The sequence below is a fragment of the Lissotriton helveticus genome, chromosome 11, assembly GCF_964261635.1.
Source record: "Lissotriton helveticus chromosome 11, aLisHel1.1, whole genome shotgun sequence".
Lineage (NCBI taxonomy): Eukaryota > Metazoa > Chordata > Amphibia > Caudata > Salamandridae > Lissotriton > Lissotriton helveticus.
This window is the reverse complement of record NC_136072.1, coordinates 410,255,336-410,279,524: the sequence shown is the minus strand read 5'-3', so window position 1 is coordinate 410,279,524 and position 24,189 is coordinate 410,255,336. Positions and strand designations below refer to the sequence as shown.

The 24,189-nt window shown below is 44.3% G+C and overlaps 1 protein-coding gene across 1 annotated transcript in view; it reads left to right on the top strand.

The window, feature by feature from the left end:
• IL20RB (interleukin 20 receptor subunit beta) overlaps positions 1–24,189 on the top strand; it is a 306,603-nt gene that overhangs the window by 227,357 nt on the left and 55,057 nt on the right. Inside the window, exons 4-5 of the mRNA XM_078667886.1 lie at positions 16,234–16,358; positions 19,448–19,592. Coding sequence (XP_078524012.1) covers positions 16,234–16,358; positions 19,448–19,592 — 270 coding nt within the window. The remainder of the gene's footprint in view (positions 1–16,233; positions 16,359–19,447; positions 19,593–24,189) is intronic.

Genomic DNA, 24,189 nt, shown 5'->3' with positions numbered 1-24,189 from the left:
AAGACCTGAACGCCCCTTCGTATGCCGTCCTGGTCTTGGGTGCTAGGCTGGCTGCCACGAGGTCATGTAGTTGGGGGCACCAATTTGCCAAAGAGTCGCCGGGAAGTGGGCCGGCGTTGTCTCCGCCTCCGGCAAGTGATCCCTGAACACCTGCATCTTAAAGCGAGAAAGGGCATCAGCTGCATTGTTTAACACCCCCGGGACATGTTTTGCTCTGAAAAGTACATTCCCTGTCATGCAACACCGCACAATCTCTTTGATCAGGCGTAAAATGAATGGACACCTTGCAGCTTGCTGGTTGATGCATTCAACCACTGTCATATTGTCTGACCAGAATATTACCGATCTGTTGGCCAACTCCTCGGGCCAGACTTTCAGTGCCACCCAGATTGGGAAGAGCTCGAGGAAACCAATGTTCACCGTCAGCCCGCTCTCCTCCCACCAGGCGGGCCACTTCTGTGCCACCCACTTCTTGCCAAGGATGGCACCAAACCCAACACTGCCTGCCGCATCGGTCCATAAACCAAGGTCCTCCGAGGACACCGTGGGTGCACCCCACAGCACTCTGCCATTGAAATCCGCCAGGAATGCAATCCATATCCGCATGTCCTGGCGCACCTCAGCAGATAGCCGTGTCCGGTGATGTTTTTCACGAAGACCCCTCATGGCCTGTGCAATTGAGCGTGAAAAGGGGCGTGCCACGGGAATTACTCTTAATGCAAAATTCTACTGCCCTAAATTCACTTTCTTCGCTTGCAAGCACAGTCCTAGTGTCTGTTTGAATTTTTGGATCTTTTCCTCTGGTAGTCTAAAACAACCCTCTACAGAATCCAGCTCAATGCCTAAAAATTCGAGGCATGTTACTGGTCCAACTGTCTTCCCCTGCGCCAACGGGACCCCGAAAGAGCGCATGAGCACGCAAAATTCCTGCAATGCTGACGCACACTCCCGTGAACCCGCCGGACCCAGAAAAAGAAAGTCATCCAGGTAGTGCATAACCCACTGGTGACCCGTACGCTGTCTTAATGCCCATTCCAGAAAAGAGCTGAACTGTTCAAAATATGCACATGAAATTGAACAACCCATGGGCATACACTTATCCATGTAGTACTTCCCCTTGAAGGAGAAACCTAGAAGGTGCTGGTCCTCTGGGTGAACCGGGAGTAGTCTAAAGGCTGACTCAATGTCTGATTTAGCCATCAGTGTTCCCGCGCCCAAACTCCTCAGCATGTCCGCTGCCTGATCGAAGGACGCATACTTCACACTGCAAACTGCATCATCAATAGCATCATTCAATGATGTACCCCTAGGTGCGGACAAGTTGTGGATGAGCCTAAATTCCCCTTTCTCCTTCTTAGGCACCACCCCCAAAGGAGAGCACACAAAATTCTGCGTGGGAATGACATGAAACGGTCCCGCTACCCTACCTAAACGCACCTCTTTACCTATTTTTGTCGACACCAGTGTTGGATTGACAAGAACTGATAGCTGATTTCTGCACTGTGGTGTCCCGACATACCCCCCAGCAGGAATTCGGAAACCATGTGTGAAACCCTCTTGCAATAACCTAGCAGAAGTGTGATTAGGGTACCTGTTCAGCCAGGGGATCATAGCTGACAACTGAATGGGTGAATGCGCTATTATGGGGTGGATCTTACTATTCAGGTTTCTTCCTACCCCTGTTTCCTGAACCACTGTTTTTATTTCGGCATGTTGTTTCTGGGTGGGACGGGTGCCAACATACGTTGCACGCGTGCCTGAACTTACAGGTACCTGGTGCCCTGTGGCATGTCCGCCTGTTGAAGTCCCAACATACCCCCTTCGCCCCTCCATTTGTTCTCTGTTTTTGGGCCGTCTCCCCACCCGGTGCTGATCGAAAGGGCTGTTGGAACGGCTGTTGCGGCCTGGGGGAATAACCTTTATTCGCAGTAGCGCTAGTGCTTGCTCCCTGACCCTTCTCGAATTGATTGTGCCATGAGATAGAATCCACCTTGTCCCATGACAAAGTCTTATCAAATTCTTTGGATTTTCTGAAAGCGACATCATATTCCTTCCATACATCCCCTGCATGGTTCTCATGGAACATTGTTATTCTACTCTGATAGCAGTTCATGGCTGGTTGCATTCCCTTAAAGCGTTCGCCCATTACTGCGCCGTACACTGCAAAAGCCCTCACCCAGTTGATGATGTTTTCTTCCACCCTAAATTTGTACAACTTCGCTCTCCATTCACTGGGCAACAACATATCCTTCTGTGATTTTGCATATTCCCATTCCCTGTTATCTATCAGCAATGAAAAAATATTCACATACTTGTCAGCCCATATCATTTCCTTCACACTTTGTGACACATGCTGTGCTAAGCACTCTCCCCTAGAGGGCAATGTTCCCTCGCCCAGCAGAGGCAGGGCAATCTCCTTACCATTGTTGTTGGGTAACGTTGCTTCCGCGGTCTTGGCACCGCCTCCATCATTCGCTGGACCTGTTTGGGGAGAAACCGGTGCAGGCGGCATGGCGCCCCTACCACTAGCCAACAATATCTGAGTCACTAATGTTTGCTGCTCTGTTGTGAGGGCCGTATTGACCGGCAACGCACCCCCCCCTAACCACGGGAGGACAGCCGCCACCTGGGCTGCCAGGTCTATTGGCATTGGCCCCGACGCGGGGATGGGAGTAGGGGCCGTACCCAGGGGCACCGGAGCATGTGGTGGCGCGACGGGTGGCACCGGCGCTGCCACCGGAATGACTGGCACAATTGGTACTGCCACTGGCAACTGGGGCACCGGGGCTGGGACTGCCAACGGGACCTGGGGTGGCGGGATTGGGGCAGCAGGAGGTACCTGGGGTGGCGGGATTGGTGCAGCAGGATGTAGAATGGGAGTAGTACTCTGTGGCTGACCCCCCACCCTCTTATTTCTTGCCCGCCTGGGTGGTGTCACAAAGACGCCCCTTGGCTTGGGCGGTACTATCGTCCGCTTAGGTCTTCCAGATGGGCCGGCCTGGGCATCCACCTTAGCCCCCAACTCCGCTACAGTCCTATCCAATTTATCAAACTTCCCCAATCGCTTATCCATTGCAGACATTCTGCGCATCATTTTTTGGAACATTAACCCCACATTCGCATTCCCATGCCCCCTTCTTTGAGACATATTGATGAGCACACCGTGCTCCGTACCTGACCCAGTTGAAGGTGCCCGAGCTAGATCACACGGACCTAGGTCCTAGGCTTGCTTCCCTGAAATTAGAAAGTACGTTATCTCCTAGTCCAGCAAGCAATACAAGCAATCAGATCACCCTTCTCAACACTTTGATCTGGGAAAAGTAAACACCAAATACATAAGAAGTGCCCCTTTTCTGTGATAATTCAGCCCTATCAGTGATATGAGAACATAGAACCCAACATAAACCGGCCGTGCACCTTTAGCGTGTTAAATCAGTTAAAATGTAAAACAAATCAACTCTAGCACTTTGTTGCAATTCCTTTCCACGAAACAGCAGTGATATGAGGCAATAAATCACAACATAAAACAGGCAGGGCACCTTTAGCATGCAACTTCAGATAAAATATAAAAGCAGTGATATGCGGCAATAAATCCCAACATAAACAGGCAGGGCACCTTTAGCGTGCTAATTCAGTTAAAATATCAAATCCAGTCAACTCTAGCACTGTGCTGCAATTGTTTTTTACTAATAAAGGGATTTTTGGCAATAAACCACAACATAAACAGGCAGGGCACCTTTTAGCGTGTAACTTCAGATAAATTATAAAAAACAGTGATATGTGGCAATAAATCCCAACATAAACAGGCAGGGCACCTTTAGCGTGCTAATTTAATTAAAACATAAAAACCAGTCAACTCTAGCACTTTGCTGCAATTGTTTTCACTAATAAAGGGATTTTTGGTCTCCCATCCGGCTTCTGCCCTAGCTGTCCCTGCTTCACTTGGTTTCAGCTCAGCAAACGATCGCGCATCAAATTGGACCCGCCTGCAACCGGCCAATCGTACAACCCGACAATTACAAAACTGTTCCCTGTGCACTCGCGTAATTGCCAAATGCTTTTTAAATTGTACCCCACACAATGAGCAGTCTGCAGCGCGATCACCAATACCTCGAAAAGCCGGCTCTTCCATATGTCCGCTAAGGCCCTCGCACGCCCCGCAAAATACCTCGTGTCTTGCCCGACCACTTTCCTCTGTGCCCGGTCGGCCTGACCTCGCCGCGCTCGACAGGATCCCTTCGTGGCCTCTGATCAGCGTCGCGCTCTCTCCCTGCGACACCACGAAATCGCCCGGTCTCTGGGATCTGCAAAAACACCACGAAGCCTCGCGCTCTCCCTGGTCCACGCACACCGTCGCGTTCCTGTTCTTTGTCGCTCGAACACTGCAGGGAACCTGAAAAATAAAACGAAAAGAAAATTACACGGCCCCACGGTGGGGCGAGGAGCGAGCCTGTGAGCGCGGGCACAAAGAGGCCGCTTCCCGCGCTCCCAAGGCTTTTAACCCTTTCGCCGCCGCGGCCCTGCCCCCTCGCCCCGGAAGCGCACAACTACTTCCGGGGCGAGGGCGCGGGGCAAGCGGCCCCGAAAGGGACGGGGTGTGGGAGGAGCCGGGCCCCGCCATGCTTGCGTGGGGGCCTATTGGCCCCCCCTTGTATTGCTCTGTTGCAGGGCATAGTCCACATCCTGTTACTTTGTACATGTTTGGGGAATGTGAGAACAAATTATATTGCCCTAAAATGGATAAAATATGCCTGTGTAACATGTAAAGAGGCTGTACTTCTTATGATTAATCCTCCATCTGGAAATATCTGTTATAGGCTCAAATGTTTTTTCACGTCAATTTTAAATCTGTAAATAAGGTAGTATGGTAATTATTTAAATAATGATTAAGGAACGCACAGTAGCACTTTTCTAACTAACAATTGTTTAATGTGTGTCAATACGAGGGAACCTTGATTTGTGGATGGCTTTTAGTATGTGTAAAATACACCTTGTGCGTTAACAATAATACTGATATGTATTGTATGTCTGAATGCACATTAACACCTTAGGAGCTTCGTAAATATACCTCCCCAGTGCTGCACTGTCCATTATCCAGTGCTGAAATGGACGTCCAACGGTCGCACGCAGCACTGGGGAGGTAGTGCCCGTGACGACCTTTGGCCGACGGCAGCACTTAAAGGGTTAACACTTTACAAAATATCATCTGTTCGAGGAGAGGATATATGAGGACTATTTATGTTTACATTGTTGAACGCTTTTTGTATTTTCTAAAAGTATCTTGGGATTTAACAATGAATAATATTTAATTTTTATATTGAACTTTTATAAGAAGAACATTTTTATATGTGATATATGTCTGAATGCGCTTTTTATTCCATATTCATGAATAGATATGTGGTTTGATGACAAAAATTTGCATTTTGTAATTGTATTTTGGGAAATATTTTCATAGTTGTATTGCGTTCCCCTACTTTTTTTTATTCTTACTGTGGCTCCACTACTATGGGGCCGATTATGATGCCGTTTGGAAAGGCTCCAAATCGGATTCGGGTCTTCCGAATCGGATTCACCACCCGTCTTTCTGACTGATTCAGAAAGCTTTCCAAATTACCGATTACGATGTTAGTATAGCTTTTGGACTTTCCGACTCAGTTCCAGATGGCATTTGGAAGAACAGAGTCATTCTGAGTCAACTCGTATAGGTCTACGGACCGTATTCCCGACCGAGCAATTACGATATCAGATTAGGACAGCCTTTCCGAATTGTTTTTTCTGACTTGGATCGGCAGTCGTAATCTGACTTTGGGGGCCCGTAGCAGACCCCCTTCACCCGGGGCTATTGGAATTGGTCCCGTGGGGGTCCCAAGGGACCCCGCCATTCCAAACATGCACATTGTGGCAGGCACCAAGGGGTGTCCGCCACAGGGTGAACGATTTTTCCCACCCACCCCTGTCTTCAATGGGTGCCTGTGTATTCAGTCGGAACAGAGGCTTCCATTGAAGTCAATAGGAGTCTGACCGAATCGTATCCGGAAGCATCATAATCGTTAGCTTGGACTCCTTGGATCCGATCGGAAACCATTCTGAGACCTATTCAGTCGGAATGCTTTCCGAACAGCATCATAATCGACCCCTATGTGTGTTAAATAAATAAATAATTACAAATTATGTTAACCTTATGCTCGGTTTGAAGTGGTCTACCTCTTCTATTTACTAAACACACACAGAGCTCATGAAAATGTTATAGCATCCTCTTCTACTATTGAGCTTCCGCCCTTAGGAGAGGGCCCTGGGGCATTTTCAACTCTATATAATATTTTGTCTTACCTCCAGTAAGATTATATCGGGCATTTCTACCACCATTTATGGTTCCCCTTAGATCCTTGCACCACTCCACCCTCAATTCCTCTGTCAGCTCCATCTTGGTCCCTCCTAGATTTAAACCGACTTATATGCGCCCAGCCCTTGACAACATGCAGACAGCTGCCTCCTATAATATTTTGCCACCATCTTCCACCTCCATCTTCAGCCCACGTTTTTGGAGAAATCCATCAATGTGCATCTGGGCAAATTCTTGGAAGCCTGTTTAGTATTTGATTTCATTCATTTCAGATTTGTGTTTAAGCATACTACTGCCACAGCCTTTAGGTTCTATTAAAGACACTGATCAGATTCTGGATCATGGTGTCACTAACACCAAGACCCTACTTGACCTTTCTTCAGATTTTGATACAGTGGATTGTGGTATTCTTCTCAGTGGGCAATCCTCTCTGAGCATCACATCTTTAGCACTAACTCTAGGCAGGCTGAAATCTTTTTTTGCTGACCTGCGACGAGCTGTCTCTACCCTTTCAATCAACACTTCATCCACTTGACTGTGGCATACCCTGGGATCCTCTTCCAGCCATACTCCATTAATCTCTATGTTACTCCCACAGCTCCTATCATACATTCCTTTTTTGTTTTTCTCTAATGCTGGAATCATGCAGCTACTTATAAAAATGGGAAAGTGCTACTTCACCTGTTGCTTTCCAGTACTGCCTCACAGCAGTATGATCTTGGATGACCACTAGTCTTTTAACGCTTAATTAGGCCAAGCCAACAGTCCTCATTTAGGCAAACAACCCTCATCTTGGTCATCTGCTTGGTGGTTCTCTGTTTTGACCCAACTTCTGTCCCTGTCAAAGCATTGAAATCTTGGAGTCATCAAAGATGAGTTACTTTTGTTCATTCCTCAGGTAAACAGACTCACTGCCACGTTTTTGCCTCCTCAGAATCTTAAAGAGATTAATTGCTATCTTCCAGCAGGAGGAAAATGCTTTATAGTCCAGGTCACTGTCTCATCCTTTATTGATTATGGAAATCTCACATTACTTACTTTATCTTAATATCTTCTTGCTTGACTGCAGGTTGTCCAGCATGAAGGAGTCTGCCTTTTACTTGGTCTAAGCACAATTCTTCCAAGGAGTATCTGGATAAGCTTCACTGGCTTTCTATTCACAAGCATCTTATTTTTTAAATGCTACACATTGTTCATAAAGCCTTATGTGGAGCTGTACCCTGGTGTTGCATTGTATGTCCTGGTTAGTCATCTTAATCTACTTCCCAGGCCTTACTTAAAGTTCTTAAAGTTCATACTCAGAGCAGGTGCTAAATCTTCCTTCTACCTTGACGTCACTCTCTGAAACAGGCTCAGCTTAATAATTTTCCAGTACGCTACCAGTATTAAATGCGTGAAATAAAATGACAAAAATATTGTATCCATGATTTAGACATACTATTGCATGGCAAGTTACATCTAGGTAAGAAGACATGGAGTTAAGAATAGTAATGTTATGTTTATCTTGCCTAGTAGTACTTGGTGATGTAATGGATGCAATATTATTATGGATTCATATTATTGACCTATGTATAGTATAATGTGACCCATGTTTCTTTTAACAATACACATGGTATTTTGACAAAAAAAAACTTAAAATGTTTGTTATTCTTGCTGCTTCTCCTTCCTTAATGTGTTGTATATCTACTCATAGGACATCTGCACACTATGCAAATCTGGAATAGTTTTTTCATTCATTCATCTGTCAAAGCATGTATTGTTATCCTTACCTTCTCAAAAATTCCATTCCAGCTTGATTGGATGGGAATGTTCACTGCATTGTGTACAGTCAGTTCCCCCTACCAAAAATGCCCGACTGGGAGCATATGGTATCCTGGTTTTTGATTTAGCGTGTGAGCAGAACCCTAGACCGGTCTCTCGACATGAATAATGTCCTGTACCTATCTTGTGACCTGGAGGAGTGTACCAAGAGTGCCTTCATTTACAGACAGTGGACTACTCCCTGTCGTGGGTTTGGCAAAAAGAGTGGTGCTGGCAGTGTACCATGTTTTTTTTATCTGTTGTTGTAACCAGACCTTTTTATTGTGCCTCTAGAGTAAATGTCTACAGAGACACTCACAAGCAAATCCTAGTGCTAACATTCCAAGTGTATGTTGTGCATGCTTGTGTGTATATTCTGCGTGGTACATACAGGCTGTGTGAGTGAGGCACGCAATGGGGGCCTGAGGGAACCATTTTGGATGCCCCTGGCCTGGCCTAGTGCACAAGATGAAGGTGAGGCCATAATTCAAATCACAACAGAGGGCAGGGGAGTAGAGCAAAGCAAGGACATAAATCTTCCAAATAATTGTAATTTAATTTGTTTTTGCTGTTTCACGCTTCTTGGACGGGATGTGGCATAAGCGTAGGAGTTTTTTAAAATAATTATTTGTGGAGCTGTACATTTGCCTGTCTGTTAAAAGATATCCACGAAGGCATTTATAATGTGGTTATTTGCATCATTTATTAACTCAGTTCTTAATATCGATAACTTTTAAGGCACTTTGAAGCTGTTCTTATCTAGGGATGGCTGAATTGCAGTTTTAAATTGGGAAAATGTAGAAAATATGATTGTACTGTATTTATTTTATCCTATTTATTAAATTGTTTGTTGTTTGTATGAATGTATTAATGTACTTTTATGGTCTGAGGTGGCCAAAATAAAGTTATCGAATGGAATGGTAATTTAATTACAAATACTCCTTGCTCAAAAGTGAAAAACGTATTAAAGTAGTGATAATGTGTCTAGTTTCCCTTATTTGCAGGAGAAACAAATCTCTCACTAACCCAATAGGCAGCATGTTTCATCACTGGGCTTCTCCTGGCACTGGTCTTTGTGATTCGAGTGCAAGGTACTATCTGTATAAGGAAGCACGCTTGTGAGGTGTTTTTTGTCACAAGAGATTGTGTTGCATTGTGTGTTGTTTGATTATGTGTGGATTTCAAATGAAAGCTCAGATGGTAGTGGGTATGCAATAAAACTATCTATTATCGTATGGTGCAAAACTTTATTGCCAAACTAGTTTAGACAGTGGATTAACATCCCCTGTCTGCTATAGCAGTTTAAAAGTAGGACCCCACTTGTTCCAGTTTCATGTCATCTTTAGCCAAGGGTAGGAGCGCTGTGCAGGGTATTCAGAAGCTTGTGAAACCAGAGGCATTATCTGTCTGGCAGGCTCCTTCTCACGGGTGGGAGGACATCACCAGAGCCTGACTCCTTGCTAATAGAGCTGAATACCTCTCCTGAAGCACCTAGAAGCCAGTCTGCTTGCTCACAGATGGAAGGAGCCTGCCAAAACTGCAGGAGGAGTGACTGTCTAGGAGGAGTGAGGTGCAGCAGGTTCCAACTACTAGTAGGACTTCGAAAAGAGGAGGACTGCAAAGGGCTATCTGTACACAGTGGTGGCTGTGAGCCTATAGTTCCCCAGAAATGGTCCCTTACGTGGATCATGACAAGTTGTCCTAAGATCGCTAAAGCCTATTCAGGGTTATGATCTGAGTCTGTCTTGACCTGTGCATGGCCATGCTCTACAGAATAAGATGAGCATGTGCCAGGCTGTATTCCCCAAAAGAAGAAATCTGCCTGTATGGTGAATGGCCACATCACCAAGGAGAAGATCAGCTGGTGTGTGACCTCACTGTAGGAAGGATATTGCCTTGTGTATGGCCTCACTGATCTAGGAGAAACTATCTGTGCAGGGCCCAACTGTTTAATTTATTTCACACAAAAACGAAGGGGTGACGGTTAACAACTCATCTACCCCAAACCCCCTACTTAGACATAACACCAAGAGGGGTAGAGAGGAGACACAAGTGATCGGCATGCAGTGGCACTAGTCGTGTTGTTGAAAACTGCCCTCACTCACACACAAATGTGTGTGACATGCTTCATCATCGGGTCTGCTTACAATACATCATGACGTAGCCACGCACAGGATGGAGCGTAGGGAAGGGGAAGACAAACAACATAAAAATAGTCCTAATTAGTGCTAAATCAAAAGACTGGGAACAGTGATAGATAAGGTGCAATGAAAGAGTGATTAAAACTGGCTCGTGGGTATCCTATAATCCAACTTTATTCCAAGGTCCCCCAGCCAGGATTAAAATCGTGAAGGATGGTCGTGTTTAGAGCTGACTATGTACTCCTTACACCCCTCCTTAACCTGCCGTGAATGTCAACATGTTACGACCGTGCCAACATGCCCACAAGAAAGGGTCAAACCGGTCTTCCTCAGGACTTCTATCAGTCCCAGTCACAGTCCCCCTATTACCTTACATTGGTCAATTCACGGGGCTCAAAACCTTAAAATTATCCATACGTGTGGAGGCAATTCCCCTTGCATGGGATACAGTTACTGCAAATGGAAAAAGAAAGGAGAACAAAAGATATGAATAAGGCTCAAGAGTCTACATCCCATTCATATGTATTATCCCAACAAACATCCTCCCATGAATTTCCTTGTAAATGGTGCAGGGATAAAATCGAGACACCATGTGACACATATTGTCTATAAATGCAACATCAGTCTTCTGGGGGTCGTATCCATTGTTACACCGCCTACTTATATCATAAACCAATACGGTATGTACCTGTGAATACCAGGTACTCATGTATGTCAGCTGAAGCCACACATCCACACACATTTACCCAGATCTACTCGTATCCATATTAAAAACAAGTGGCCACACACAAGTCTCAAGGAAGGTTACCCGGCCACCGGACTCATTCTCCACTCACCCAGTTCATCAATTTGTTGAACACGAAATGGCGGAGGGCCAGGGAGACCCCTGAGAACACAATCTGTGCCAAAATACAAAGAGAAACGATAGTATTAAGAACCCCCGTACAGGCCATTACAAATAGACAGGGTAGTATTTAGAACGCGGACATTATCCCACAAAGCTTTGTGGGATAGAATCTGTCTGAAAAGACTGCTTCACCGCAGTGATAAGAATATATATCAAGCGTAGCATAATAGTATAGAAAAACAAAGTGAATAGGATGAAGCCAAATCTCCAGTACCGATTCACCATATATACCAAAAACAACTAATTCAAACACTGCCACATAGGTTATAAGGATACAAAAATGCATGTTTGGGTTGCATCAAGACTCCGTTCAGGAGGCCCTTCAAATCCCTAACTGTCCCTTACCTACACTAAAGTCGAAATCCTAGTCTAAGGCAAGTTTCAGTAATGATTAAAGAAGGTGTCAGCTGTAGGAGCCTTCGAAAGAAGTAACTCCAACATGGGACATGTAGAGTAAAGCCACAGCCGCCAATGATGAGGTCGGTACCTCAAGGCGTCCTAAAACAAAGTGTTAGCTATCCCTAACTACATTACAACATAAGCAATCACTGAATCAAGGCACCTCCCACACTTCAACTAGTAATATTCCATTTTTCCAGCATCCTCCAGCTTCCTTTGTCCACCTCTCTGTTCACACTTTGAGATATTTCGTACCACCTCAGTGCCATCTCCTTCTCCCATAAGAACCCGTCTCCCATTTGTTGTGACAAGTCTTCTTCTTCGTCTCAGGACTCTATATCTATATCTACTAAGAACAATAACTTACAATAAGAACAATAACTCTTTCTCTCACTCTACAATAACCTCTGAGCACACATATCACCAAAACAGTCTGTAAATATAGATGAATATTCCAGGCAAGAGTCATTTTTCTCAAACACCAATTAGAGAAAAAAATTGTCCATAAATCAAAAATGAATGTGTCGTTCTTGTCGTTTATTTTCTTGCTTCAGTACTCCAAATGATGATACAAACAACAGCCAACACGTGTTTCGTCGTGTACAAAATAAACACACTGACTTCTTCAGGGCTATCTATTCGCAGTTCCTTAAACTCTTCGATCAATGTTACCAGCAGTTACAATTGAGTTTCTACAGTCCAATTATATGCAGGCTGTAGAAACCGGACCGGACGCCGAGAAGGGACAGTGAGGATAGTTGCTGCCCGAGATGAGGAGAAGATATATGGAAATTGGAGGCCGCGATAATACTGGGCAGATTGAATCTGGATGTTAGCGACCTCCGTCTACAGCCTGCATATAATTGGACTGTAGAAACTCAATCGTAATTGCATATAGCCAGGTTCTGAGCTGGGATGGGGCAGTGAGATAAATAACGGTGATGGATCAAGCCCTGATCTTTGGACTGGGTAAGAGTGGTCTGCTTAATTCAGACACTCTGTTCATCACCACCCCCTTTTCTGTATCGTTTTTGGCCACTATAGGTGTGGCAGGGTATACTCAGACATGAGTCCCTTTCTCACTGCTCCATCAGGATTCAAGCAAGCCGGGCCGAAGAGGCTGAAATGCCAGAAACCGGTCCCCGGTAGCTTGTCTCCTTTCTGGTGAAGAATTGGCTTGGTAGTTTGGTCTGCCCTGTTCCCATGATGCACTGGGCCAGGGACAGACTAATTTGCATATAGCCAGGTTCTGAGCTGGGATGGGGCAGTGAGATAAATAACGGTGATGGATCAAGCCCTGATCTTTGGACTGGGTAAGAGTGGTCTGCTTAATTCAGACACTCTGTTCATCACCACCCCCTTTTCTGTATCGTTTTTGGCCACTATAGGTGTGGCAGGGTATACTCAGACATGAGTCCCTTTCTCACTGCTCCATCAGGATTCAAGCAAGCCGGGCCGAAGAGGCTGAAATGCCAGAAACCGGTCCCCGGTAGCTTGTCTCCTTTCTGGTGAAGAATTGGCTTGGTAGTTTGGTCTGCCCTGTTCCCATGATGCACTGGGCCAGGGACAGACTAATTTGCATATAGCCAGGTTCTGAGCTGGGATGGGGCAGTGAGATAAATAACGGTGATGGATCAAGCCCTGATCTTTGGACTGGGTAAGAGTGGTCTGCTTAATTCAGACACTCTGTTCATCACCACCCCCTTTTCTGTATCGTTTTTGGCCACTATAGGTGTGGCAGGGTATACTCAGACATGAGTCCCTTTCTCACTGCTCCATCAGGATTCAAGCAAGCCGGGCCGAAGAGGCTGAAATGCCAGAAACCGGTCCCCGGTAGCTTGTCTCCTTTCTGGTGAAGAATTGGCTGGGTAGTTTGGTCTGCCCTGTTCCCATGATGCACTGGGCCAGGGACAGACTAATTTGCATATAGCCAGGTTCTGAGCTGGGATGGGGCAGTGAGATAAATAACGGTGATGGATCAAGCCCTGATCTTTGGACTGGGTAAGAGTGGTCTGCTTAATTCAGACACTCTGTTCATCACCACCCCCTTTTCTGTATCGTTTTTGGCCACTATAGGTGTGGCAGGGTATACTCAGATATGAGTCCCTTTCTCACTGCTCCATCAGGATTCAAGCAAGCCGGGCCGAAGAGGCTGAAATGCCAGAAACCGGTCCCCGGTAGCTTGTCTCCTTTCTGGTGAAGAATTGGCTGGGTAGTTTGGTCTGCCCTGTTCCCATGATGCACTGGGCCAGGGACAGACTAATTTGCATATAGCCAGGTTCTGAGCTGGGATGGGGCAGTGAGATAAATAACGGTGATGGATCAAGCCCTGATCTTTGGACTGGGTAAGAGTGGTCTGCTTAATTCAGACACTCTGTTCATCACCACCCCCTTTTCTGTATGGAAAATAAATTGGGCATGCATTTGAGGCCTATAATTAAGCTAAATTAACAACATACAGGTTACATTATATGCGCCCTTCTATGTGCAAATAAACCATACTTCCGACATATACTGTAACAGTTACGAATGGCAAATCCTACAATATTATTGTCATGAGTCTAATGTTAAACCAAATTCATATACACGTTTAGTTTGTTATCCCTGAACAAGGTATTAATGCACAATATTTTCTGTTACATTTCTAAAGGACACGTGATTTGCATTAATCATGGGGATACCTTTGACAACTCGAAACCCCTCTTTCTTCTATAATACATTAGTCACACAAAATATGCGAGTGCATACTACCCGTGATTATAACGCACTCCTACTGTCATTACAAGGTGGGGCCAACTACTCTACTAATATAACCACATGATTTTGGTTCAGCAGGGGAGCTGGAAGATTAAGCAATTGTTTACGTATTTTTTAGATCAATACAAAGTTTGTTGCCTGGTTCTTGCTTGTGTGTGATGTATCTTGGTGGCAAGTTTTGTTGGAAGCTTTGTGTTAGCTTTCCATGTACCATATATGAGCTGTATTGAAGGTATAAGAGGTTTTCTATACAGTGCTCTTCTGCATGTTTGTGTGTGTGGTAGTAAGTGATGTTGGCAGCCACGTGCTAGATAAGGGATATTGTGATGTGTTAATTGTGTTTTGCATTGCTATGTCTGTGGGGTTCTTTTGAATGTTGAGCTGTCCTGTGGAAACAATGCACACTATATACACAACACAGACTTGCATAGACATATATTATAGCCTTATAGCCCGCCGTAGTGGGCTATACCGGCTATTAAAGGCCCGCTGAATCGTTAAAGGCCCGAGCCGAAGGCGAGGGACTTTAACGAAACAGCTGGACTTTAATAGCCGTATAACCCTGCTACGAAGGGCTACAAGGCTATTAAAACATTCTGCCACTATAGGGCAGAATGTTCTAACAAATTCAACAAAGGGTTCTCGAAGCTCGAGGGGATATAAATCCCCTCGAACTTCGAGAAGCCTTTGTAGAACATTGGAATGTTGCTCTGCGGGCCTTTACCGGCCCGTAGAAGGAGGGAGCACTCCATTGTCTGCAATGGAGCTCCCAACATTCCAATGTTCTAATAGTGCTTATAATAATTTTATGACAATATAAGGAATACAATCAGTTAATACATTTCTTTCTCTTTCACTTGGTAAAATGGTATCCCTAGGCAATGGAAATTTAACCTGCAGTTTGGTTCTCAAGCAATGAAAACAGTTGTGCATTCATTAAAATATGTAACAACTCCTTCTTAGTGCAATTAATAACATAGGCAATATAATGTATTCTTCCCATTGCAGATATAGCCTTAAGAAATATTTGCCAAGACAGGAGCGAGAACATCATATCTCACTCCCTAGTCTTTCTATGGCATTGAGCTCTGCAAAAATGTGATTTTAATTGTTAGTCTCCGAAGCTGTGTGTGTTTGTGCAGTGCATTGCGCTGACCTGATTAATACAAGATGTTGTCGGTTTAGTTTCACAATTTTAGCTTGCACACTCACAAATTCACTAATCTGCCGGTGAAATTCGTAAAGTTCCCCCACTCCTGATGGACCAGGGAAGGGCAAGAGATTTTTCAGGTGGGCTCCTGATAATTTTGCGTTGATCTTAAAGGGTTTTACTTGCTTATAATAGGGGGCAAATTAAGCGAAACTTAGTAGTTCTACACCGGAAGCTTGAGTTCCGGCAGTCCAATCAGAATGAGGCCGATTCAAAATTGTAGTATTTGAAAAGAGCTCCGGAGAAGAATCCACAGAGGCTGCTGTGTAATAAATGATTGCCACTCAATATGTTAATGGGGAGAGGTGTGGCGCAGCGGCCAGAGCGTAGAGCTCAAGGTTCGATCGCCGGTGGCAGCTCAGCTCATCATCATGTGGCTCTGGGCAATAGCTCACTTAATCTCCCATAAGGCCCCGAGTGCCTTGAAACCTTAAGGGGCGATATGTTTGTGCTTTACAAATTTGGATTATTATTATGTTCATTTCCACGTGCACTTTTTCCCAAAGCCACCAGATCCAATGGAATCTATTACTGTAAATTTCCAAAGGGCATTCCTAGATATTGTCTTCCTTAGGATCCTTGCAGCATCCCTGGACTTACTTTGTCGTGTATGAGCATGGACCTGATTGGACAAAACCAGTGGTGTTCTTGACCTATCTCTGTCTCACTCTTGCAGCCCTGCTAACTACGCCCTTCCTGAAGGTGCGAGCGGAAGGACACCACCTGATAGTGGAGCTGGAAGAGCTTGGGCCCGCCTTCCAATTTGTGCTGATTTACTGGAATAAAGATTCTGAAAATTCGGTGAGTTAATACCAGGTGAAGCTGGTCGTACTGACTCCAATATATGGAACAAAGTATGGATCCTGCGGGTCGCTGTGTGGTGAAATCAGAATCTTGGTTTAGTTAATGTCAACAGAACCAGGGCTGGTCCTGTCATTCTTCTGTGGTGACCTGAATGTGTTTACCTCTTGTGACTTTCTACTTTGAACTACTTTCAGAAGGTAATATCCGGAGATACACTTCATCTTGCCACTCTTACGTAGCACAGAACTGGTTTTTGACAGTACATGTGGGTTGTTTCAAACTGTATTTTTAAGAAAGTGAAAATAAATAGTTAAAATCGAATTCTCACCTTGCCTCTCAAAGATAATAAAATTGTTAGGTGTCTGCCTGCCTGCCAGCTGCATCCTAGTCCACATTCGAGAAAACAATGCGGCAAGTAGACCAGGGCAAGCCCCCTCAGATGCAACAGGACCCAAGGTGGCTTATGGTGAGCCAGCTCTGTTGCGGGGACCAGGACCCCGCCTCTCTGCTATTTCAATCAATCAGTCAGTGCATTTGTAGAACGCACTACTCACCTGTGAGGGTCTCAAGGCACTAGAGGGAGGGGGTGGCGGAGTGCTGCTACTGCTCGAACAGCCAGGTTTTGAGAAGTCTTCTGAAGGTCAGCAGATCCTGGGTCTGTCACAGGTGGAAGGGGAGGGTGTTCCATGTCTTGGAGGCGAGGTGGGAGAATGATCTGCCGTCGTTGGTCGTTCAGTGGATGCATGGAATGGAACGAAAGCCATTTAGCACAAGAATGCTAGTTAAGGTTGGAATCTTCATTATGCAAGGACCTCTCTTGCTGTTTAAATTACAACCCACCTCTATACCATTCTTATCGACACAAACTTCCTTACATGTTGAGGCTACTTACTAGGAAATTATACACTCTTTAAACATTGGTGGCGGCCAGGGGCGAATATTTGAAACCATTGTGACCACTGAATGAAACTCTTTATTGAGTGGGCAAAACAAGCATTGGCAAAGTCAATAGGTTTTGCCCATGCGACATCTACTGGCTTTGTAAATATTTTTTAGACATGTTTCACAGCAGTGGTGGCTGCTGTGCAACATGGCTTAAAGAAAAAAAGCGCTATAACGCGGTCAACACTGGCAATGTTGTAGTGCTTTTTATTAAACTTTAAGCCATGTTGCACAGCAGCCCGCGCTGCTGTACAGCATGTGTTTTTTTTTAAAAAAATTAAAAACCCAATGCTTGGTCAGTTACAATCTTTGTTTCTTGCATCTGCGAATGCAGGTAAGGGGCCCATCCCTGCATTAAAAGGGATTTGGTCGACTTCTGTGTATCCTTTTGCGCTGCAACTGTATTGTACGTCAGTCACAGAGCAAAATGAAGGTGGGGTCACAAACCAGTCAGTGTGCAAAAAACATCACAATCCCATGTTTATACTGCAGACCCCAAATTACTTATTTGATAAAATGCGTTCCACGGAGCTAGGATGTGTTAATCATGAGGTAGAATGTGTTGCCTTTTGAAAGGGCTATATGGTTTGGTAAAATTAAATTCTAGTTTGGTTTATTTGACAGAAAGAATATGTGCGTAGTTAAAAAATGATGAGTAAGAAGATGTAAAAACCCTGTACAAGCACGTAGATCAGAAAAGGAAATACCCAAATTGCAGAATAATAAACCCTTTACAGTATTGAAAGCCTTGTATACAGGTATGTCCGATTCTCATGCTGCGCTCTGCAGACTTTTCATGAGTTGACACGGAGGCCTAAATCTGGCTGTCTCTCATTGGGTTCATTATGGAGAACTCAACGGTGAGAACATGTATGGATCGCGTTATGCTATACCGATTTGTAGAGCGCACTAATCACCAATGAGTGTATTGAGGTGCTTACCAGGAAGGCAGGTGGAAGACTCCCTGGAAGTTCCAAAAGCCAGGTCTTCAGCTTCTTGAGGAACTGAAGAAACCATGAGGAGGCTCAGACGTCCTGTGGGAGATTGTTCCATGCTTTGGTGGAGATGTAAGAAAAGATGCGACCACTTGCCCTTCTACTGTGTGCATGGGGTATATGTGCAAGTGAGAGTCTGGCCGAGCGGAGGTGTCTGTAGGGTTGGTGGGAATTTATGCGGCTGTTGAGGTATGTGGGCCAGTATTGTGTAGTGCTTTGTACGTGTGCATGAAGAGTTTGAATTGGGCACGTTTGTGAATGTGGAGCCAGTGGAGTTCTCTGAGGCGTGGTAAGATCTCAGAGTGGCAAGATAGATTAAGAGTGAACCTTGCTGCTGCGTTCTGGATGGTTGGAGTCTTTTCAAAAGCTGTTTGATGATTCCAGTATAGAGTGGGTTCTCATAGTTTAGTCTGCTGGTTATGAGTCCCCCTGTGACTGTTTCCATGGAGTTCTCTGGTAGCCATTTTAAGATTTTTCACAACATACTTACGATGTGGAAGCAGGTGGAGGTCACTGAGTTTACCTAGGCAGTCAGGTCGAGTTTGTCATCTAAGATGATTCCTAGGTTTTTGGCATGGGCTTTGGTGTGGGGATGGGTCTTAGGTCTGCTGGCTAACAGAAGGAGTCCCATGAAGAGGTCTTCATTTAAAAGATGCTATCCATTGCGCCATGTGGTGAGCTTAATTTTTATATTCCCCTCACATTGACATAATTTCACATGGTGCACAGATAGAGGTGTACCTTAAAATACTCTCAGCAGTGCAAGCAGTTTTCTGCTATTGAAAAGTCATGGACTATTGCCGCGAGCTTCATTTTTATGTTATTGACAGTCACATTATTTCCAGTACTGAAAAATAACTAATTTCCCTGGGCTCCATCACTCAGACAAAGGAAGAGACTTTAGCAACTTAAAGTGTGGATAGAGATACAAAGAAAGCAAGCGAGAATGAAGAAAACAACATGGAGTAAAAGGCAGTGGAGCAACTAGAGAGGAGCAGAAAATGACATAGGTGGTAAAACACACTGTGCTGCGCTTGTGTCGTCCTTGGCTTGCTATTAACACCTGTTGAAAAGGTATCTGAGTTTCTGGATATTGCTTCCTACAGTGAGTATGACTTCTAACACTAATCCACTTATGTCTGAGTACAGAGCAAGATGGTGAGGAGCAGCCAGACCTCCTTTCACCTCGACACCGTGGAAGCAGGGATGGAGTACTGCGTTAAAGCTCAAACCTACGTGACAGCTATTCATCGCTACAGCAACTTCAGTTCTCCTGTATGCATTAAAGTGCCAGGTAACTAATCAATGCTACTGGAGACTTATATTGCAAAAAGTGGCACAACATGCTGGCCTATACATTGAACTGATATGCCGGAGAGTTAATTGCATGGATGGCCATTCAGTCTACTCACTGGGATACTAGTCCAGTGGGGATGTATGTTGTTTACTAATGGCTTTGAAAATGAGTCAGCACTATACTTATAACTCAGAAGCCATGTGTTACATTTAAAGATGATCCAGATGTTGGGGAACTTGTGGGTAATATTTATTTCTTTAAGGGTAAGAAGGAGCAACACAAATATAATTGAGAATAGCTCAGCCCAACACCACTTCCATTTCTCCAGATCCTTCCTTCAATAGTCCCCTCATGGATTCCCCACTCAACCACACACATACACACATTCTATACTCCATGTTCCATCCGTTCCACGTGGCTCTGCTTCACAAAATGCATCATAGCATTGCATCATACAATACTGTGACTCACTCGCCACACAAAAAAGTGGCAGAATATGCTGGCCTATAGACTGAACTGATATGCCTGTGAGGTTACTGCATGGATTGCCATGGAATCTATTCACTGCCATTCTAGACCAATTGGGAAGTCTGTTGCTCGCGAATGGCCTTGGAACTGTGTGGCCACTTTTACTTATATCTCAGAAGTCCAGCACTCTGATTGACTTCTCAAAAATTGAGACAAAAAATAATCTTTGACTTAACCAGTTGGCTAGAATCGCCTCCCATGAATAAGTATATCCTGTTTACAAAAAAATGACTGTGTTTGTTGTAGTGTCTTACAGTGCTGTTTCATATAAAGATGTGTCATCATTCAACTGGAAAGCAATACATTAAAATATTACTGCTAGTTCCATCATATTCATTTATTTTATTCATGAGCAGTTTGATTTACAGAGTTGGTGACCGATTTCTCAGATAACGTGATAACATAGATAAAAGCACCTTTGCAGGGTCGGGACAGCATTGTCCTCAAGAATAGATATAATTTTGAAAACTATGAAGATTTATTAAAATACCCAAGTTCAATACAGAAGGCAAAATATCAAAGTCAATCAGAATGCAATTTTTTTTTTCATAAGCATAAAGCTCATGAATTATTTAAAGTGAATGCAGCATGGACAATATCTGAAAAAAAATCTATGTCCACAAATACGGAGCAAAACAATAGAAAAGTGGGCAGCAACCATAGCTCAGAGAAAGAGCACATATGGCCTTTGACTCAACCTCAAAAAACATGCCCTTTTATAAAGAAATTTGCCTTAAAAAATGAAAATTGCAAGGTTAGCATAGGGTGAGCAAATGTATCAACGCAATGTCAAATCATAATACGGCATTATAAAAAGTATAATATGTGTATAAAACCACCATTTTGGCACTATCCCACTAAATGAATGGTGATGAATTCCCTCTGACCTAATGGCACGGTATTAGCACAAATCTGGTTACATAAACATTAGCAGCCTTATAAAGGAAGAAGCCTACAGTATACAGAACATGAAGAGAACTTGGGCAACAATTTAACTTCCTTCCAGGTTCTTGAGAAACAGTGTATCAGCAGAAACCATAAGTGCACATTTTACTGCATGTGGTAGATGGGCTGTCAATGAGAAGTGAAAACATGATCAATTCTAAATCCAAAACTCAAGGCCTAATTGAGGCCTAGTTATGAAAACTTGCTTTAGGGGGCACATTGTTGGACTGGGGTTGGATTTTAAGTCCAACACCTTCCCTACTGTTGCGTAGACTGGAGTTGGAATAGTATATTATGCTATTACAAAGTCTAGCGCCTCTCTAAGGCAAGTCATTGTAACAACTTGCATGGTAAAGGAGCGTGTGGTAACTTCACAGTCGGGGAAGTAACTGCACTGTAAAGGCATGCTAGGTAAATGCTTGGGGGTTCTGTCATACAACCGTTCTATACATTACAGTTTTGCCATTCTAATTGCAAAATGTTTATGTTGCAAAGCAAATACTATTTAAACTAAAAACAACACCAACAAAGTCTTGCTTTTTCATACAAGGACCGTAAATAGAAAAGAATGTTTGAGATGGTTATTCTTATACATCCCTTCATCTGATCACCTAATTTGGATGGGTTCCATTCTACAAGTCATGTACCCTGTCCAAATCACAGCCCATGTCTTGTGGTAAGCATTATATTCTACTGGAAATGCATTCTCGATTCAGGCGGACATTTGGATATTTGTTAAGTGGATTTGTGGTGCATTGGTGGAGAGGTCTTGGGCACATATGAAGCCTGTGATGCCTGGAATGATTGAGAAACCGCCAAAGTGTGCAATGCTAGTAATGTGAACATGCATGTGGTGCCACAGATGGTGCTGAAACAAACTTTAGAGTGTGGGTGCTGGCCAGCAGCGTCAGCTCAGTTGTATTTTAGAAGTTTGAAAAATCACTTTGTTAGCAAACGAGTCAAACCCATTCCGCAGCATATGTGGAGGAATTTTGTATCACCAAAAGTCTGCTTGTATAAGTGAGACACGTGGTTCTTTTGGAAGTACATATTCATGAATATATTGGTAAAATGTGGTATATTGTGGTATCGCTAATGATAGTGAGCTCTATCTAAATAATGGCGCCTTACCGATTGCTCTGTTTGAATAGTTTTTTCTAACTTCCAATGGTCATTACAGAAGACTGATCTGACCAGGATTTCCTGATCTCTATCATTGAAGCTTCAATAATGTCATGCAAATTGGAAACTCTGAATGCATTACAGGGAAATAAATGTGCAACTTTGAAAATTGTGTCCACCTAGAACATAGAGTTCCAGCAGTAATCCATATCATAAAGGGAAATACAACACACATGGTATACATATGTATCCATAGTACTACTGTCTGTACAGTAGTGCCCTTCAGAATATTACACCATCAAATAAAGTTCTTCAAAATATAAGGCCCTGGCGATGTTCAAAGCTTTATGTGGAACATAATATGATCTTGGAATATTGTTTGATAGAAAGAAGTCTTCATCATACTGTTGAGAGTTGTATAACACTATGCATCACATTCATTTCAACATTTCATCCGTGTTACCTAAAAGCATTTAGACTAATACATATTTGTGACGATGTTCAAGTCATTTGTTTTTTTGTATGGTCTGTACATTTCATCTGATTAGGTCCAGATAAAATGCTCAGTCTACTGAGAGAATAATGTGCTCCTTCTATAAAATTCTACAATTACTTTACTTTTGTTAATACACAGATTCATGACACAACAAAAAGTAATGGGAGGAATTTCCAATTAACCCCTGGTAGTCTAACCAATGGCAATAACCAGGGGTAGCAATCCAACCCATCGCTCTCTTTTCCAAAAAGCCACCTCAGATTAGTCCCAGCGATGTGCAAATCCACTATGGTCCTGCTGCAATGGAAACAGTCCAGCCCGAATTGCCAAGCCAGGTCCTCCATGAAGCAGAGCAAGCAGCCCAAGACTAGTTAAATCTTTCAGGTTGGAATGCAACCCTGAGCAATTGCCAGTGGTTAGACTATTTTCAATCATTCCCCCAATACTTCCCCCACAATGATGGATACTTTTCTTTACGTTCGTCTTCGGCAAAGCATCAAAGCCGTCACTCCCAACTTCCTGGATGAGCCGGAACATATGGCGCCTCTGAATTCCCTGTTACAGGCAGATGCCCCGAGACATGTGGTCTCTATGTTGTATAAACATGTTCAAGCAGCTCCATCCCCACCCCCCCCTCAAAGCCAGGCATGACTGGGATGCTGACCTTAACGATCCTATGACGGATGAGCAATGGGAGATGGGCTGTTCTCACACGGACGCCGTAACCGGAAATGCTCGCCTTAGATTAATACACTATAAATTCCTGCACCGGCTCTATTTCACGCCCGCTAAATTACACCGTCTGGGTCTCGGAAACGACGATCGATGTCTCCGATGTGGCAGTTCGGGTGCTGACTTCATACACCTGGCATGGGAGTGCCGAGCGGTTGCCTTGTACTGGATAGAAGTGTTTGAGGCTATATCGGTAATGATTGGAGTACCCACAGACCCTTGTCCTAAAATAGCCCTACTCGGACTTCCTAACCCAGCAATAAAGACACACTGTAAATTTTATGCACTAAGCCTCTTATTGGCTAAACGACTGGTGGCGTGCAGATGGGGCAGGGGACGGGCGCCTAAATTTAAGGACTGGCTCAGCAACATGTCTACTTGGCAGGAACAATTCCACAATTATTCTGACCTCTTACCACATAAATCACGCCCCAAGGACCTATGGGGCCCCCTCACTACATACCTACTGCAGTCACAAAATGAGGAAGGGCCCGATGAGGAAGGTAACGGAGGGATAAATGTCAGTAACCGCACCACCGCCCCCACACCCGGGCCCCACTCCACTGCACAATGGAGAGATATGATTCCTGTGAACACCCTCTAATTATCCTTCCCCTTCTGGAAACTACATACATCAGACCCTGCAAGAGTGGACACACAATGCACCGATAGTGACGCCCCTAAGCATGAATAGCCAATTGCACGGAGGGAACGAATTGCGAGGCTGCTGGCACTCCCCTTTAGGATTTGATTCAGCACGGCTTGTCTCAC